General features: G+C 44.3%; 2 protein-coding genes across 2 annotated transcripts in view; one reads left to right on the forward strand and one right to left on the reverse strand.

Moving 5' to 3' along the window:
• The first annotated feature begins 2,309 nt into the window (after positions 1-2,309).
• Positions 2,310-14,528, forward strand: uprt (uracil phosphoribosyltransferase (FUR1) homolog (S. cerevisiae)). Its single transcript, XM_017724623.2, has 7 exons — positions 2,310-2,721; positions 3,954-3,996; positions 4,901-4,970; positions 5,828-5,890; positions 9,224-9,385; positions 11,887-11,985; positions 14,002-14,528. The coding sequence occupies exons 1-7, from the start codon at positions 2,474-2,476 to the stop codon at positions 14,106-14,108; spliced, it is 792 nt and encodes a 263-aa protein (XP_017580112.1). The 5' UTR covers positions 2,310-2,473; the 3' UTR covers positions 14,109-14,528.
• zdhhc15a (zinc finger DHHC-type palmitoyltransferase 15a) overlaps positions 14,284-15,131 on the reverse strand; it is a 36,364-nt gene continuing 35,516 nt past the window's right edge. The window contains exon 12 of the mRNA XM_037533515.1: positions 14,284-14,796. The gene's annotated coding sequence lies outside the window, so the exon portion shown is untranslated. The remainder of the gene's footprint in view (positions 14,797-15,131) is intronic.

Raw genomic sequence — 15,131 nt, forward strand, 5'->3', positions numbered from 1 at the left:
CTCCTCTCTCTCCCTGTCTCTCTCTCTCTCTCTCCTCTCTCTCTCCCTGTCTCTCTCTCTCTCTCTCCTCTCTCTCCCTCTCTCTCTCTCTCTCTCTCTCTCTCTCCTCTCTCTCTCTCCCTGTCTCTTCTCTCTCTCTCTCTCTCTCTCCCTGTCTCCCCCTCTCTCTCTCTCTCTCCCGTGCTCTCTCGCGCGAGCCGGGGCTGCCTCCTCGGCGGCAGGGTGGTGGACGCGCTCCTCGCGCCTCCGGAGCAACCACCTCCCCCCGACTCCCGCCCCTCCACCACCACCACCCCCAACCCCCCACCTCAGACCCCCCCGCTCTTCACCGCCGCTCCATCTCATTCCCTGCACTCGCCACGCAACGCACAGAGGTCCGCGCGAGCGACTCCTTCGCGCGACATCGCAGGCTAACTTTCCTATAGCTGCCCCGGTGTATGTATGCGCGAGAGCTGAAAGGGTGTGGGGGGGTGGTCGGGAGGGGGATGGGGGTTAATGGAGGGGGGTGTTTTTCTCCCCGCTGCACCCCTGCGCTGACAACCAACGGCGCGGTCGTGAGCGCCCCCCCTCCTTTTGAGGCTCGCCATAAAGAGCGCGCGACCACAGACCGCCGCGGCCGCGCGCGCGCGCTCGCTCTGGCGGCGGGGACGCGCCCCACTGTTGATCGGGTGCAGCGCAGCGCGCATGCGCACAAATATGCGTAATAGAGTTAAATATATGTGTGTGTATTTATATAAACAAACGCGTGAATATTCTATTTAATCACCACCAAAACAAAAACAGCCCCACTGAAACTTTAGCAGGTGTCTGACTGTTTCAGTACTGACTGTTTTAGTACTCACTGTTTCAGTACTCACTGTTTCAGTACTGACTGTCAGTACTCACTGTTTCAGTACTGACTGTTTCAGTACTCACAGTTTCAGTACTGACTGTTTCAGTACTCACTGTGTCAGTACTCACTGTTTCAGTACTCACTGTTTCAGTACCGACTGTGTCAGTACTCACTGTTTCAGTACTGACTGTTTCAGTACTGACCATTTACACTCAGACGTTAACAAACACAGCTTTGCACACCAGATAATCATCATGTTTTTGATTAAGACACAAAAACAGTTAATTTATTTGCAGAAAATGTGTTTCGACAGTGACAACTCGCAGTGTTTCCCACTGATTTTTAGACTTTGGGACACTTTTACTTCAAAACAATGCACTTTTAACTGCTCACCATGTGGCCATGAGGAACAAAGATGCAGTCCAACTTTGTGTTTCGGTAGTAACAACATATATTTGAATACATTTTTTTTTATTTAAAAATTAAACTCATGATTTTAAAACAGAAAATGTAAATACATAGAAATATCTTTTTTAATGAATAAATGCAATAAAAAAATAATTTTTACAAGTGCAAATATTTTTTAAGTGTAAATTTCGGAGTTAGAGTTTTGGACCGACACCTCCCAGTAGACAATCACCTACACTCTTAAAAAACGTGGGTCTTCAAGGGTTCTTCATTAAACGCAGTGGCTCTGTTTAGAACCATTTCATGCTTAAAGGGCTCTTTGTGTGGTGAAATGGTTCTTCAGATTGATGGAGAATGCATTGTGTATGGTTCTGTATGTGGTATTTTTGCAAATATTGCACAAAAAGAGCAGGTTTTACATAATTTTTTTTGTCTTGCTATGTGAAGCGACCTTGGGTTTGTGAAAGGCGCTATATAAATGTAATTTATTATTATTATTATTATTATCATAACAATAGAAGAGCCCAAAATCTTTATATATTTTTTTTTAACTGTGGGAGAAAATGAAAGAATATTGTGGAGGGAGGCACATTTATCATATGTGACTCAACTATGTTGACATAATAATGCATTTTCTTGAAAATGTACTTAGTATCTCGAAATAATGAGTTACTATTTCAAAGTAATGGCAAAAGTGAGAAATTATTTCGTGATAATCGGTCATTACTTTGAGCTTATTAGTCAAAATAAGGTAAAAACGTTACTGTGCGGGTACTAAGTGGAAATTTTGTGTTATAAAATGATAATATCTATGTAATAAATCACAACAAGCAATAATAATTTAGGATTTTAAACAGCTTTTCCACTCTTTTTTCAAAGTTTTCGCTTCTAAATGGTACTTTTTTATTATTTATTTATTAGAAAATCCATAAGCCAGTTTTTATTGGTCCTGAACCGTTAATGCTCCGCCTCTTTTGCCGCTCGGTCGGTGATTGACATCGGTTCCACCCAATCAGGCAATGGGGGGGGGTCCTGCGTCACATCCAGTTGGTCTGTTTTTGTTCCTGGACGCCCACGTCATGGATTAAGGGTCCCTGCGTCCGTTGTACTTGAGAAAATGGAGAGTTAGCTAGAACCATCTGGACAGAGAACCGTCCCCCAGGATCAGGTTAGCCCGCCGCGACCCTCAGCGAGACGCCCCGCTTCGTCTGACTGACGAGAGGTTCCGTTCCTATGGAAACGAGCCGCCTCGAGAACGGGATGCCGTGTCAGAAGGAGCTGGTTAACGGCGGGCGGCAGCAGGAGGACCACGCGGCGGCGGCGGCCAAGCAGGTCCGCTTCTCCCCCAGCGCCGGCGGAGAGCCCAGTCCCGACCGCGAACACGAACAGGCCAGCGAGGTCCAGCGGCAGATAGGACCGCAGCTCAAACTGCTGCCTTTAAACGACCAAATACGGGAGCTGCAGACCATCATCAGGGACAAGTGAGTGGCATCGAGTCACCGAATTCTCCGGTCCACCTTAAATGGTGCAGAAGCTACATTTTAATGGAGAATTCCACTGGTTTTTCAGCTTTTTTCTGCACAATTCAGTGGTTGGGATCATCCAGAGTGCTCTGATGTAAAACGGCCCGTTGTGGAGAAAATTATACTCAGATGTCTCTTTACAGTGGTGGTGATAGGAACCAGACGTCGCCATGACTACGACACAAATACAGACACTTTATTTACCACCCAGACCCGACACGTCTTCTGAGAGCCTATAGGGAAAGTTAATGAAGGTAAATTAGTAATAAATCTGAAAAATAATCCACCACAGATAGATAGAATTAATGGATTAACAAGAGGTTTTAGGCCAAAACATTTTCCACAGAACTATCAATGTTCAACTATCAGTTCCACATGTCAGGTCTTGTAATGAATATATTCATTTTCATGTTGTGTAATGACTTTCTGTGAGGAGCTTTTAGAGGTGGACGTCTGGTTCCTATCACCACCACTGTGAACGGTTCTGACTTGGTAAGCTTGTCTAGAACGGAGCGTTTCACACCGAACCGCTCTGAACGCCTCTGTTTACAGATTAAACACTTAGTGATGCAGACATTTGAAAAATTGGTGGATTTTCCCTTTAACTGCTGCTCCACTGTAGGTGGAACGGAAGATTCGAAGAAGCATCTCCTGAGCAGGAGCGCTGATCTGCACCTTAAAGGGGAAAAACGTCTGCATGATTAAATGTTTAAGATGTAAACAACGTCCTGCTGAGTGGTCCGCAGTGCAGGTCACAGTGGTGGTGATAGGAACCAGGCGTCTGATGCCTCTCTATTAAAGCTCCCCTCTATTGAAGGCATTATATGAAGTGGTTATGAATAAACTGCCTGACGGCTGAGACGTTGTTTTACACGTGTCTTGAGAAGATTGTGGCCTCAAACAATCAATCACTGGTGGTTTTGATGGTAAATAAGATGTGTATTATGTGCTGTAGTCATGGTGACCCCTGGTTCCCATCACCACCACTGAAACCATTTCACACCAAAACCCTCTTTATGACTGAATTGGGCAGAAATTTGGAACAATTGGTGGAATTCCCCTTCGGTGCACAGTGAGTCATTGTCTGGCTGTTGTGTCATTTCCTTGTATTGGCCAAGACGTCATTGCTGCCCTGTTCTCTCTCTCTCTCTCTCTCTCTCTCTCTCTCTCTCTCTCTCTCTCTCTCTCAGGTCTACTAGTAGAGGAGATTTTGTGTTTTGTGCTGATAGATTGGTAAGAACCAGTGAATTTATCTCGGCTAATAACGCCTTTCTGTACGCCAGTTTAGGGGAGGGAACCTCAGCTGCTTTAAGGTCACCCATCCCTGACACCAATGTCCAGAGGCGCACACACAGCACCTCAGTCTCAATAGCAAAGCACTGATCAATAGAATGGGATGTCCTGGAGCAGCTGTACATCAGCCTGAGGTCACCGTGCCCGATGCCAGGCATGGGCTAGAGGGGTATAAATTCAAGAACAGTGGCACAGACTGGAAAAGAAACCTACTCGTTTTCATTCACACGTAGTGAGACAGAACATCGCTCTGGCAGAACCCTGTAAATACCTTTGACTCCATAAGAAAGCCTGGATAAGCAGGCGTCTGCATGCTTGTTCCATGTTTTGTGTTCCGGTTTGACCAATTAGCCTTTCTAAAATTAAAAAATTTCAGCATAATTTTTACTTTAAAAAGTGGGCGCTTTTGGATGGGGCTGTGAATTGGGACCAGGCCCAGAGTGCTACCTCTGACCCCACATGCTTACCTGTGTTCTGTAACTGATGCAGGTTTCCCAAATTCATGTCGCTGCTGTCAGAGCAAAACCTCGTATCTCCAACATGGTGACTTTACAGGAGAAGGAAAAAACCTGCTGTACTTTTAATGTAAGCCAAAGGAACCAGACGTCTTTCCAAGTCATTTTGGGCCGTTTCTTTTGCTTCGTTTGTCATGAAATGTACGTACAATGTAAAGATCAACAGGTATTTTCAAATTATGTCAAAAGCTGAAAAACAGCAAAAAAACCCCCCAAAAAACGAGGTTTTGTTCCGACAGTAGTGACATGTTCACGCTTATGCTGGCGAATATCTGATTGATTGGAATACGTAACTGATGGCTTGTGATTGGCTGTTTGTATTCATTCAGATAAGACTAGTGGTTGAAGAGGGACTCAATCAGCTTCCCTACAGCGAATGCACCGTGACCACGCCCACAGGTGAGTGTGAACCAGTGCCAACTAACCCCACCACCATCACCTGTCAGAGCAGTGACAAACAACTGAACCCGTTTATTTAATCATTTCAAATAATCAAATCATTTCAAACTTAATCTCAAGTGTGACGGTCACATTACAGTATTTAATAAAAAGATGGTTCTTTAGAAAAGAACATGGTTCTACAAAGAAGCATGAACACCCAAAGAACTCAAGAACTTGCGTGATTAAAGGGGTCATTCCATCATGAAAGGGTACTTAAGAATGTGCATGTATATAGAAGTTGATGGTTCTACGTAGAACCTTTTTGAAAAGGGTTCTATATGGCACCCAAAAGAGTTACGATGTCAAGCTTGTATCAGTTGAAGAAGCCTTCTGGCTGCTACATAGATTTTTTCCAAAAAGGTTCTATATAGAACCATCTACAGCACATTCACCATCACTCTGAAGAACCTTTCATGATGCAAAGAACCCTTTAATCATGCAAAGACTTCCTTAAGTGTTCATGGTTCTTCATAGATCCATTTTCTTTACTAAAGAACCCTTGAAGAACCATAGGGCAGTCCTGAGCTGGAGGTTAGGGATCCGGCCCTGTGACCAGAAGGTCGCTGGTTTGATCCCCAGAGCTGACGGTCCATGACTGAGGTGTCCTTGAGCAAGTCACCTGACCCCCAACTGCTCCCCGGGCTCACCAGTGTGCTCACTGCCCCCTAGTGTGTGTGTGTGGTGTTTCACTGCATGGATGGGTTAAATACGGAGGTGAAATTTCTCCCTTGTGGGACTCATAAGGGTCACTTCATCTTTAAAACATAATCTTTTTTAACGGTGTAGCTTTTGTTTTGGTTTTCTGCTCCGTTAAGGTCACAAGTACGAGGGAGTGAAGTTTGAGAAGGGGAACTGTGGTGTGAGCATCATGAGAAGTGGTGAGTGCCACTGTGCATTACGCTAAAGGAGAATTCCATCAACTTTTCAAAATTTCTGCCCAATTCAGTCTTTGAGATGTAAACAAAGTCATTCTAGTGGTTGGACGTGATGTCAAACACATATAAAACCACTTTATTTACAACCCAATTCCAGTGATGTTGGGACGTTGTGTAAAACATAAATAAAAACAAAATACGATGATTTGCAACTCCTTTTCAACCGATATTCAATTCAATTAATGTTCAAACAGATAAACTTTATTGTTTTTGCAAATATTCACTCATTTTGAATTTGATGCCTGCAACACGTTCCAAAGAAGTTGGGACAGGAGCAACAAAAGACTGGGAAAGTTGAGGAATGCTCAAAAAACACCTGTTCAATCTGGAGAAATCTCTGCAGGTAAGCAGCAAGGCAGAAAACCAACACTGAACGCCCGTGACCTTCGACCCCTCAGGCGGCACTGCATTAAAAACCCACATCATTCTGTAACGGATATTCCCACATGGGATCAGGAACACTTCGGAAAACCACTGTCAGTGAACTCAGTTCGTCGCTCCATCTACAAGTGCAGGTTAAAACTCTGCCATGCAAAGCGAAGCCACATATCAACACCACCCAGAAACGCCGCCGGCTCCTCTGGGCCGAGCTCATCTGAGATGGACTGACGCAGAGTGGAAAAGTGTCCTGTGGTCTGACGCGTCCACATTTCACACTGTTTCTGGAAATCATGGACGTCGTGTCCTCCGGGCCAAAGGCAAAAGGCCTGTCCGGATTGTTATCAGTGCAAAGTTCAAAAGCCAGCATCTCTGATGGTGTGTGGGGGGGGGGGTGTTAGTGCCCCTGGCAGGGGTAAACTGCACATCTGTGAAGGCCCCATTAATGCTGAAAGGTCCATACAGGTTTTGGAGCAACATCTGCTGCCATCCAAGCAGCGTCTTTTTCAGGGACGTCCTGCTTATTTCAGCAAGACGATGCCGAGCCACATTCTGCACGTGTTCCAACAGCGTGGCTTCGTAGTAAAAGAGTGCGGGTACTAGACTGACCTGCCTGCAGTCCAGACCGTCTCCCATTGAAAATGTGTGGCGCATTATGAAGCTCAAAATACGACAGCGGAGACCCCCGGACTGCTGAGCAGCTGAAGCTGGACATCAAGCAGGAATGGGAAAGAATTCCACCTACAAAGCTTCAACAATCAGTGTCCTCAGTTCCCAAACGCTTATTGAGTGTTAAAGGAAAGGTGATGTAACACAGTGGGAAACACGCCCCTGTCCCAACTTCTCTGGAACATGTTGCAGGCATCAAATTCAAAATGAGTGAATATTTGCAAAAAACAATAAAGTTTATCCGTTTGAACATTAAATATCTCGTCTTTGTAGTGTATTCAATTGATTATAGGTTGAAAAGGATTTGCAGATCATCGTCTTCTGTTTTTATTTATGTTTTACACAACGTCCCAACTTCACTGGAATTGGGGTTGTACTATCCAAAACCACCAGTGAGCCCACAGGTCTTGTAATGCTGATGATGGTAAAATAGTGATAAATCCCAAAAATAAATAAATAAACAATAATAATTCTATTTTGCTTCACCACGCTCTGCACGTATCCCTCCAACGTTAATGTATTTTAATTATACATTTTAGGTCAATTTTTTTTCAAAACTATTAGGAAAATTAAGCCTGAGGTGTTTTTTTCTCTCTCTACTCTACATTCTGATGGATCATCTCCGTTTACATGCTCACTACAAGTAATCAGATCCAAAATGACGCTCATGTCATGTCCTTACCATGACAACCATCATCACGTGAGGTCCAGTCAGAGTGAGATGAGCAGCAGTGAGCAGTGATTGTGTTTTTAACTGCTTTAAAATGACGTCAGACTCAGGAAAACGTCCTTCACACGTCCTTATTAAAGAAGGCCGAGAACGGACTTAAACTTTCCGATAGGGAATGTAATCGGATCCGATTGAGATGTTCACATGGACGTTTTCTATTGCGATTGGGCTATTAGTCGGATTATTAATGGGCTATTACATTATTACAGGCTGCGTGTAATGTGGCTAATATCTCAGACATCAGGCAGTGAATTCATAACCATTTCATGTAATAGTTTGCTGTGAGGGAGCTTTTAGAGGTGGACGTCTGGTTCCTATCACCACCACTGTGAACAATGCTGACTCAGGAAGTTTCTCTAGAACGGAGCGTTTCACTCCAAACTGCTCTGAATGGCTCTGTTTGCATCTTAAACAATTAATTATGCAGGAATTTACAAATCAATTCCCCTTTAAAGCTGCCCAGCTGAGTTTGAAACAACTTATGTAAAATTACAGCATGTTTTTGTTATTATTGACAGTAACGGTACACCTGAGGGCTGAAGGATTCCAGACCTTTGACTTAAAGGGTCCATTTCCTCCATTTTTCTTGTATGTTATGACTTAGCTTGTAATGTTTGGCTAGCTCTGTGTGCTAAAACTGTATTTTCAGTCCTACATTCACCCTTAGAGTTAAACAGGCAGATTGGCTGATCCTGTATTTGACCTCATTCTGAAAGCAGTCTGGGTTGAAAAGCCCATTATAACTTTAACATTAACAGTGGGACAGAGCGGGGATGAACTGCCGTAGGTCGAATAGGTGTGTATATGCATATATGTTAGTTTTTGTGACATCACAAAAACAACTAATTTAAAATGGGCTGTTTTTTGTATCTTAGTTTGCATACATGAACTGGTCAGTGAACATTAATAATGTTTACATACTAGAACGTGCTCTTATTTTATAAAAGGTGAGTAAATTTTACTTGTTTCTACACTCACTGTCCACTTCATCAGCTCCACTGACCGTATAGCTGCACTCTGTAGTTCTACAGTTACAGACTGGAGTCCATCTGTTTCTCTGATACTCTGTTACCCTGTTCTTCAGTGGTCAGGACCCCCATGGACCCTCACAGAGCAGGTACTGTTTGGGTAGTGGATCATTCTCAGCACTACAGTAACACTGATATGTTGGTGTTATAGTGTGTTGTGCTGGTACGAGTGGATCAGACACAGCACAACAAAGTACGCAGAGAAACAGGTGGACTGTCCTGATGAAATGGACAATGGGTGTAGAAACAAAGACATGGTCATAGTGTTATGCCTGATCAGTGTAATGGCTCTTTACTAGTTGAGTTTAAGGAGGGCATATTTGGTTTAGCGGATTTTGATGGTCATTTGACTTGAAGAACGTTTGCTAAAGTCCTCTTTTTCCACCGTAGAGAATCACGTAGTAAATAGTGCATTTTGTGAAGTACTTTAATGAGACTGGACCGGTGAGGTGTTTGATCCTGTGCCTGTAGGTGAGGCTATGGAGCAGGGACTGCGGGACTGTTGTAGGTCAATCCGCATTGGGAAGATTCTGATCCAAAGCGACGAGGAGACTCAGAAAGCCAAAGTTTTCTACGCCAAGTTTCCCCCCGACATCAGCCGCAGGAAGGTGCTGCTCATGTACCCCATCCTGAGTGAGTAGTAATCCGCTGAGAGTGGTTTGATGTGAAATTCTAAAACAGCTCCGACGTCTTTACAGTGATGGTGATGGGAACCAGAGGTCACCATGACAACAACACAAATATAGACACTTTATTTACTATCCAGAACCTCCAGAGAACCCACAAGAGTCCTCTGCGTTTATATGTGATGATGCTGCTAAAATAACTCGCGTATCCTTTCGCCCGAATGGGTCTAAAAATTGGTTTTGGTCCAAAACACTTCTGACTCAGCAAGTTCATCTGGAGCGGAACCGTTTCACATCAAACCTCTGACTCACTTTGTTTATTTGAAAAATCACCATGAGATCATGAGCTTCCATCTCCCATCACTCAGCTTAATGCTAGTCAACAAGGGCTTCTGTTGCCTGATGTGACAGAATTAGCAGTTAGTTCTCTCCTCCAAGCACGCTGAGCTGTCCAGTGACGTTGCATTAGCTGCAGTATCAAAAGATGCCGTGCAGTTTCGATACAAAACATCAGGTTTTGCAACTTCAAATCCGATGCAGGTAGCCGACTCGTCTTGCTGGAACATTCTGACGGAGGTGGAATGAGCCTCGTTTGTTTAAACTCTGCGAGAGGTGAGTTTTTGAGAGCTGTGGTCATTTTAACATGCAGTTTACATCAGACAGTCTGATGAGGTGGAAATAAACATACAGCAAAAACTCTTACACCTCAAACCACAACATCTCCTGCCGCAGCTGCTATTAGGAAACCAGTGGTGGACAGTAACTGAGTAACTGAGTAAATGTAATTGGTTTCTGTACTTTAGTATTTTTGGTGTATCTGTACTGAAGTTTCTCCGTTCTGGGCGACTTTTTCCTTTCACTCCACTACATTTCAGAGTCTAATATCCGACTTTTTCCTCCTACATTTTGAGAAATCTGTCGTTCCTTTTGGTTTCTGTGTGTATAAAAACGTAACATGTCAAAACGAAAGAAGCGCAAAGCCAGAGCACCAATCAGGGCCCAGCGGTCACTTTGTTCAGAGCTGGTTTTGACCTGTTGGTCATACCGACCCAGTGCAGCACGCGGTTCAACGTCAGCGCAGCAGAGTAAAACTTTGGGAGAGTCTGTTCAACATAAATGATGAACTAACCTAACTTTGTGTAAATAGAGCTCAATATAGAAATATGTCCACATATGCAGTCGAGACTGACGCGGCTTTTTTCTGAATTTCTACAAACACCATTTCATTTTATAGTAAATGAGTTTGGGCTGGTTTATGTTTATGAACAGACGCCTACAGATCAACATAGTAAAGGAGCTCATCTGTGATCCTGAGTTTAAAGCCAGTTTTTATTCAACTTAAACTTGGAACTAAGTTGCATTAAGTTAATTCATTTTTTAGTACTTTTACTTTTGATACTTAAGTACATTTGAAGGTAAATACTTTAGTACTTTTACTCAAGTGGAGGTCTAAAACGAGGAACTTCTACTTTTACTGGAGTGATATTTTACCTTGGGTAAACTCTCACTGTGACGCGACGCACATGCAGAAAGGACTTAAACTTTCCGATAGGGAATGTAATCGGATACAGGCGTTTACACGGATATTATTCTTCTATTTAACAGATTATTTACAGGATTACCCACCTCGTTCAGTTGGATAGTAATTGTATTCCGAATGGCCTCAATCAGACTGGACTATTCCAATTGAAGTGGACGTATTCTATTCCGATTGAGCTATTAGTCGGATTACTAACGGATTATTAGGCTGCATGTAAACATGGCTACTGTAAGTTAGTCCAACTTGTACGTACAAATACTACCATGTATACTTGCACTGCATGAAAGCGCTCCGTCCTTGCTTCATGAAACGCAGCTCTGTCAGTGAACGTTTCAAATAAAGCGGTTTCTTTCAAATGAACATGCTGTGCAGCAGTTACTGAGCTGGGAAATAGAGCTGTAGCAGCTCAGCTGACCACACTATACAAGGTAGAACTATACAGTCTCTCTACGGCCAAAGAGTTTAAAAATTACTTTTTCCTTTATCTAGTCAAACTGCATAAGTCAGGATATACAAGCTGTTGATTTTTTCGCCTCCGTTTTGCTAGCCTACGTGTCTCCACCCAGCCACGGTCTCAACCCGTGTTTTCTGGTGGGAGTTTACAAGGGTAGAATGTTTAAAGTGACCAGTGACTTTGTGTCCAGCCTCCATGGAGTCCGTAACACTTCTCTGTGTGAGCAGAGCTTCTTTCACTGCCAGCTTGAGTTGTTTGTTCATTAGCATGGCTGTGCACACTAACTCAGCTGCGGTCATGTGTATCAGTTGGTATTGGACGGTATCAGTATCGATGCACCCCCACCAAAATGTCCTGCAGTCTCTAGTGCTTGGTGAATTTAAATAAGATGCAAGTGCAGATTAAAGGAATTGTTCAGCAAAACAGTTAAATATATTATAAAATGTTATCTATTTGATTCAAGTGTCCAAGTATGTTTCTGCGGAGAGTACAGTGTGCTGTGATGGATGTACAGGTACAGGTAACACAGTCATCGAGGCGGTGAGGGTGCTAACAGAACACGGGCTGCAAGCCAAACACATCATACTGCTCAGTCTCTTCTCCACTCCCCACGGTAAGTTTGGAATCTATATATAATATAGATATAATATAGAACTAATTTGGTTCTATAGAAGAAAGCCAAGTGAAAATGTAGCAGTGTTAGATGTCCAGAACGATGAAGTCACCCAACACATCCCTCTCACTACCATCCTTCACGTCCCCCTCATCACCCAATATGTCTCAATCTCATCGGCCCCCAACCTAAACATCACCCAACACCTCAGGTCGAGTCGAAGTTTATTTTTGTTGCGCTTTTTACAGCAAGTGTTGTCACAGATTCGCCGTACAGAAACCTGGGTCCAAGCCCCAGTAAGCGTCTCCAAGGGCAACAGTGCTATGGAAAACGCCCTATGTGCAAAAAAAAGACAAACCTTGAGAGGAGCCAAGACTCCGAAGGGGAACCCACCCTCCTCTGGTCTGCAGTGGACAGCAGAACAAAAACAAAGCAGTATGAACAATGAACAGAGGATAAGACTTTATAATGAATATACAGCATTGAATCTAGAGGGATAAAAGGAACCAGTCTGTGATTGGACAGAATTATTTAGATTAACCAATGAAAGTGTCCATGACTGAATAGTTGGAGTGGCATGCAGGTGAGGCTTTCTGCACAGCATTGGGCAGCAGGAAGCTTCATGGTAGTCAACCTGGTCCATCTCTCGCTGTCACCCAACAAGTCCCTCTTATCAACCAGTGCTTCCCACCCGGCATGTCCTCTCTCACAGTTACCCAACACATCCCTCCCTATACGTCATCACCGAATACAACGCTCTCACCATCACCCAAGACGTCCCCTCACCATCGCCCAACATGTCCCACCTAACACATCCCCCTCACCATCAGCCAATATGTCTTCTGTCACCCATCACATTCCTTCCAATGTGTCTCTCTCGTCTTCACCTAATACCTCCCGCCCACCAGCACCCAACGTGTCCCGCCTAATACATCCTGCTCACCATCACCCAACATGTCCCACCTAATACATCCTGCTCACCATCACCCAACATGTCCCTGTCACCACCATCCAACGTGTCCCACCCGACACGTCCCTGTCACCACCATCCAACGTGTCCCACCTAATACATCCTGCTCATCACCCAACGTGTCCTACCCAACATGTCCCTCTCACCACCATCCAACGTGTCCCATTCAACACATGCCTCTCACCATCATCCAATGTGTCCCGCCTAATACATACTGCTCATCACCCAACGACACGTCCCTCTCGCCATCAGCCAACGTGTCCCACCTAATACATACTGCTCATCACCCGACACGTCCCTCTCACCACCATCCAATGTGTCCCACCCAATACATCCTGCTCATCACCCAACGTGTCCCACCTGACACATCTCTCTCACCATCAGCCGTGTCCCACCCAACACAACACCTCACCATCCGCCAACATGTCTTCTGTCACCCAACACATCCCTCACAATATGCCCCTCTCACCTTTACCTAATATATCACACTCACCACCACCCAACACGTCCCTCTCATCACCCAACAAATCCCTCTCACCGTCAAGCAATATGTCCTTCTCATCAACTAACGTGTCCCACCTAATGTCTCTCACCATGTGTTCTCTCACCGTTACCCCACACACCCCTCCCTATATGTGCCTGTCGTCATCACCCAATACATCCCTCTCACCATCACCTAACACGTCCCTTTGATTACCACCCAACACTTCCCACTCTTGCTCACCTAACACATCCCTTTCCCCATCACCCAGCCTGTCCCACCCAACATCTCCTTTGCATTACCTGCCATCTCGTCCCACCCAACACACCCCTTTATCACCAAACATATTTCTTTCACATCACCATCCAGTCTGTCCCATTAGAACACAAGCCCCTCACAGTCAACCTCCCTTGCGTCATCACCCAGACCATCACTCTACACCTCTGTGTTCTTTCTCCAACCAAACATGGTCTAGTTTGTAATGTGTGATTACACTAAACCTTATAAATCATCTGAGAGTGAACTTTTATGCCAATTTAGTGATTTAAACTGTGTGTTCATACAGGTGCGAGGTCCATTGTTCAGGAGTTCCCTGAGATCACAATACTGACAACTGAAGTTCACCCAGTTGCTCCGACACACTTCGGCCAGAGATACTTCGGCACAGACTGACGATCACACACACACTGTCGTTCCCTCAGATGCAAACGCTGCATGTGTGTGAGCCGACTAACTGACTGAGTGTGTTTTGTTATTCAGTTGGTCAGGAAATAATGTGCTCTGGCTGTATTGTTTCTTATTGGTCCAGTTGGGGACTCCACTCTTGTCTCGCTTGATCCGTTTTTCAGTGTTTTCAAAACTTGACTTGTCCAATAAACTCGACAATTACTGACGTTCAGCCTTTCTAGGATCTCCATCTTCGAATGCCAGAACGAAGGGGTGCGTTCTAGACTGTGCTAATATTCTAGAACCGAGAAGGCACACATTCCAGCTTCAATGCATGTGTTTCCCCAACTGACTTTTCTCTACACTGTCAGTGCAGAGCCATTAGAAAAGAAGGAACAAATATAAATAAAAGTATTTTGTATTAAACAGCTTTTGTCTTTATTCTCAGACAGTAGACTTCAGAATTTCAGTACATGTAGTCCACACTATGAATACGCTAATGTTAGCTACTGACGTCTCACACCATCAGAAAAAAGCTTTGTACCACTAGAAACATAAACATATGGAACATTAGAAATACCGGAATAGAGTATATGAATAGTTCTTCCTGTAAAACCTTCATTTTCCAGCTGATGTAGTGTAGTAAAGCTCTCTTCTGACCACCCCCGGGGCCTCGTACTGCTTCAGAAACAGCCTAAAGGAGCAACATGCACAAACATGAGTATGTACAATCTCACCTGAATCTAGAGTTAGTTCTGACATTCAGTCGGAGGAGGAGATATAAGAGAACCCACTTGCGTAAGGAATGAGGAAATAAAAGGTGAGAAAAGGAGTTTCCAAAACGATCTCTACAGAGAAAATGGGGCTCCTAACAACCACCTGGAAGACCTGAAGCCCCTACTGATAAACAGCACTGAAAGCGTTCAAAATCCAAGCTGCTTCAGATCTGAAAACATCCACAGGTGTTTCTGTCCATCCTTCCACTGTGAGAAGACCACTCAGCGCTCTGGGTCTGAAAGGACGTGTAGC

This window comes from Pygocentrus nattereri, chromosome 23, assembly GCF_015220715.1.
Source record: "Pygocentrus nattereri isolate fPygNat1 chromosome 23, fPygNat1.pri, whole genome shotgun sequence".
Classification (NCBI taxonomy): domain Eukaryota; kingdom Metazoa; phylum Chordata; class Actinopteri; order Characiformes; family Serrasalmidae; genus Pygocentrus; species Pygocentrus nattereri.

Bases quoted from the DNA above. Each gene is read 5' to 3' on its own strand.
- uprt (XM_017724623.2), top strand. From the start codon at position 2,474: ATGGAAACGAGCCGCCTCGAGAACGGGATGCCGTGTCAGAAGGAGCTG. The intron at 4,971-5,827 runs GTGAGTGTGAAC...TGCTCCGTTAAG, and splicing joins CACCGTGACCACGCCCACAG to GTCACAAGTACGAGGGAGTG. The intron at 11,986-14,001 runs GTAAGTTTGGAA...GTGTTCATACAG, and splicing joins TCTCTTCTCCACTCCCCACG to GTGCGAGGTCCATTGTTCAG.